The 1,140-nt window shown below is 42.4% G+C and overlaps 1 protein-coding gene across 1 annotated transcript in view; it reads right to left on the reverse strand.

The window, feature by feature from the left end:
* XPA (xeroderma pigmentosum, complementation group A) overlaps positions 1–485 on the reverse strand; it is an 8,642-nt gene extending 8,157 nt beyond the window's left edge. Inside the window, exon 1 of the mRNA XM_009328984.1 lies at positions 431–485. Coding sequence (XP_009327259.1) covers positions 431–485 — 55 coding nt within the window. The remainder of the gene's footprint in view (positions 1–430) is intronic.
* Positions 486–1,140: the final 655 nt, after the last annotated feature.

A 1,140-nucleotide genomic window follows, 5' to 3' on the forward strand; every position in this document is an offset into this window, starting at 1 on the left:
GAGAGCTTTCTTACCGAAATCCCCGTCGCTACCTTTTCTGGTCACGCGTGATCCACGCGCAAGAGCAAAGGGAGGATAAATGGAGCCTGTAGCCTGCCTTCTTGATGAGATACACGTAAACGGCTTTGTCATGCAAATGTGGCTCTAAACCACTTTCATATAAAGCCAGCTTAATGCCGGTGAAACCCGCGTGTCCGTTAGTGCCTGCCCTGTCCTTGAAGCACTGGAAATGAAGACGTTGGTACAGATGTTTGCTCCCTGCCTCCATAGCGAATCGGTGTGACCTTACAGCACAGAAAGAAGTCTTCCTCCCCCGAAGGTCTCCCTCTTCCATGAAACTAATTTAATTTCCTGCCGACCCTCCCCTGCTGCCCTCAGAATAGATCCCTAGTGCCTCTCCGTTCCAGCCCTAACTACCCGCAGTAATTACCTGCATAGTCTCTGTTTCTGCTGTGTCGGAAAACATTTTTACTTCTTTCTAGCATGTCGTCCGTGCTTGGTATTAACTTTCAACAAGAGCCAGCAGAGTGTGCTGTAAACGCTGCGAAAAGAACATCCTGCTTCTGGGAAATTTTTTTTTTTTTTTTTTATATACATATATTAAAACGCGGATGAAGACATTTTAAGTGGTTCAAATATTTGCATGAGTGGTAGGTGGTTCCTCCCGTCAATTAAAATACTTCTCTTGTCACAGATCACAGAACCTCTTCCTTAAAACTTAAGTCATACTAAACTGTCCACTTTCAGCAAGATTGCTTTTCAGTGTTTGTATAAAGTTGGAAAAGTGCCACAATGAACATGTCCAAATGCCTTTCACAGTCAAAGAGAAGAGTCTATAACACAAGGTATTTAATAGATTAAAATATATATTGTAATCCTGGCCTACAGGAAGCAGCTTATGGAATGGTACCGTGTGAGCATACATTTCTCCAATCTCATTACTCTCTCCTTTGGAGTGACTGATGGTGGACTTCCAACGAGATGAATAAATATATTACAAGTGAGTAAAATAAAAGTGGTTTGAAGCAAAGTGTTTACTAGATGACTTGGAAATGGAATTGTTTGCTTGAAAAGCAAGCGCACGTATGCTTGGATTCCTTATTTATTCTGATGTCGCTCTTTTCTCCCTTGTTCTGTGGG

The sequence above is a fragment of the Pygoscelis adeliae genome, unplaced genomic scaffold (assembly GCF_000699105.1).
Source record: "Pygoscelis adeliae isolate BGI_AS28 unplaced genomic scaffold, ASM69910v1 Scaffold127, whole genome shotgun sequence".
NCBI lineage: Eukaryota > Metazoa > Chordata > Aves > Sphenisciformes > Spheniscidae > Pygoscelis > Pygoscelis adeliae.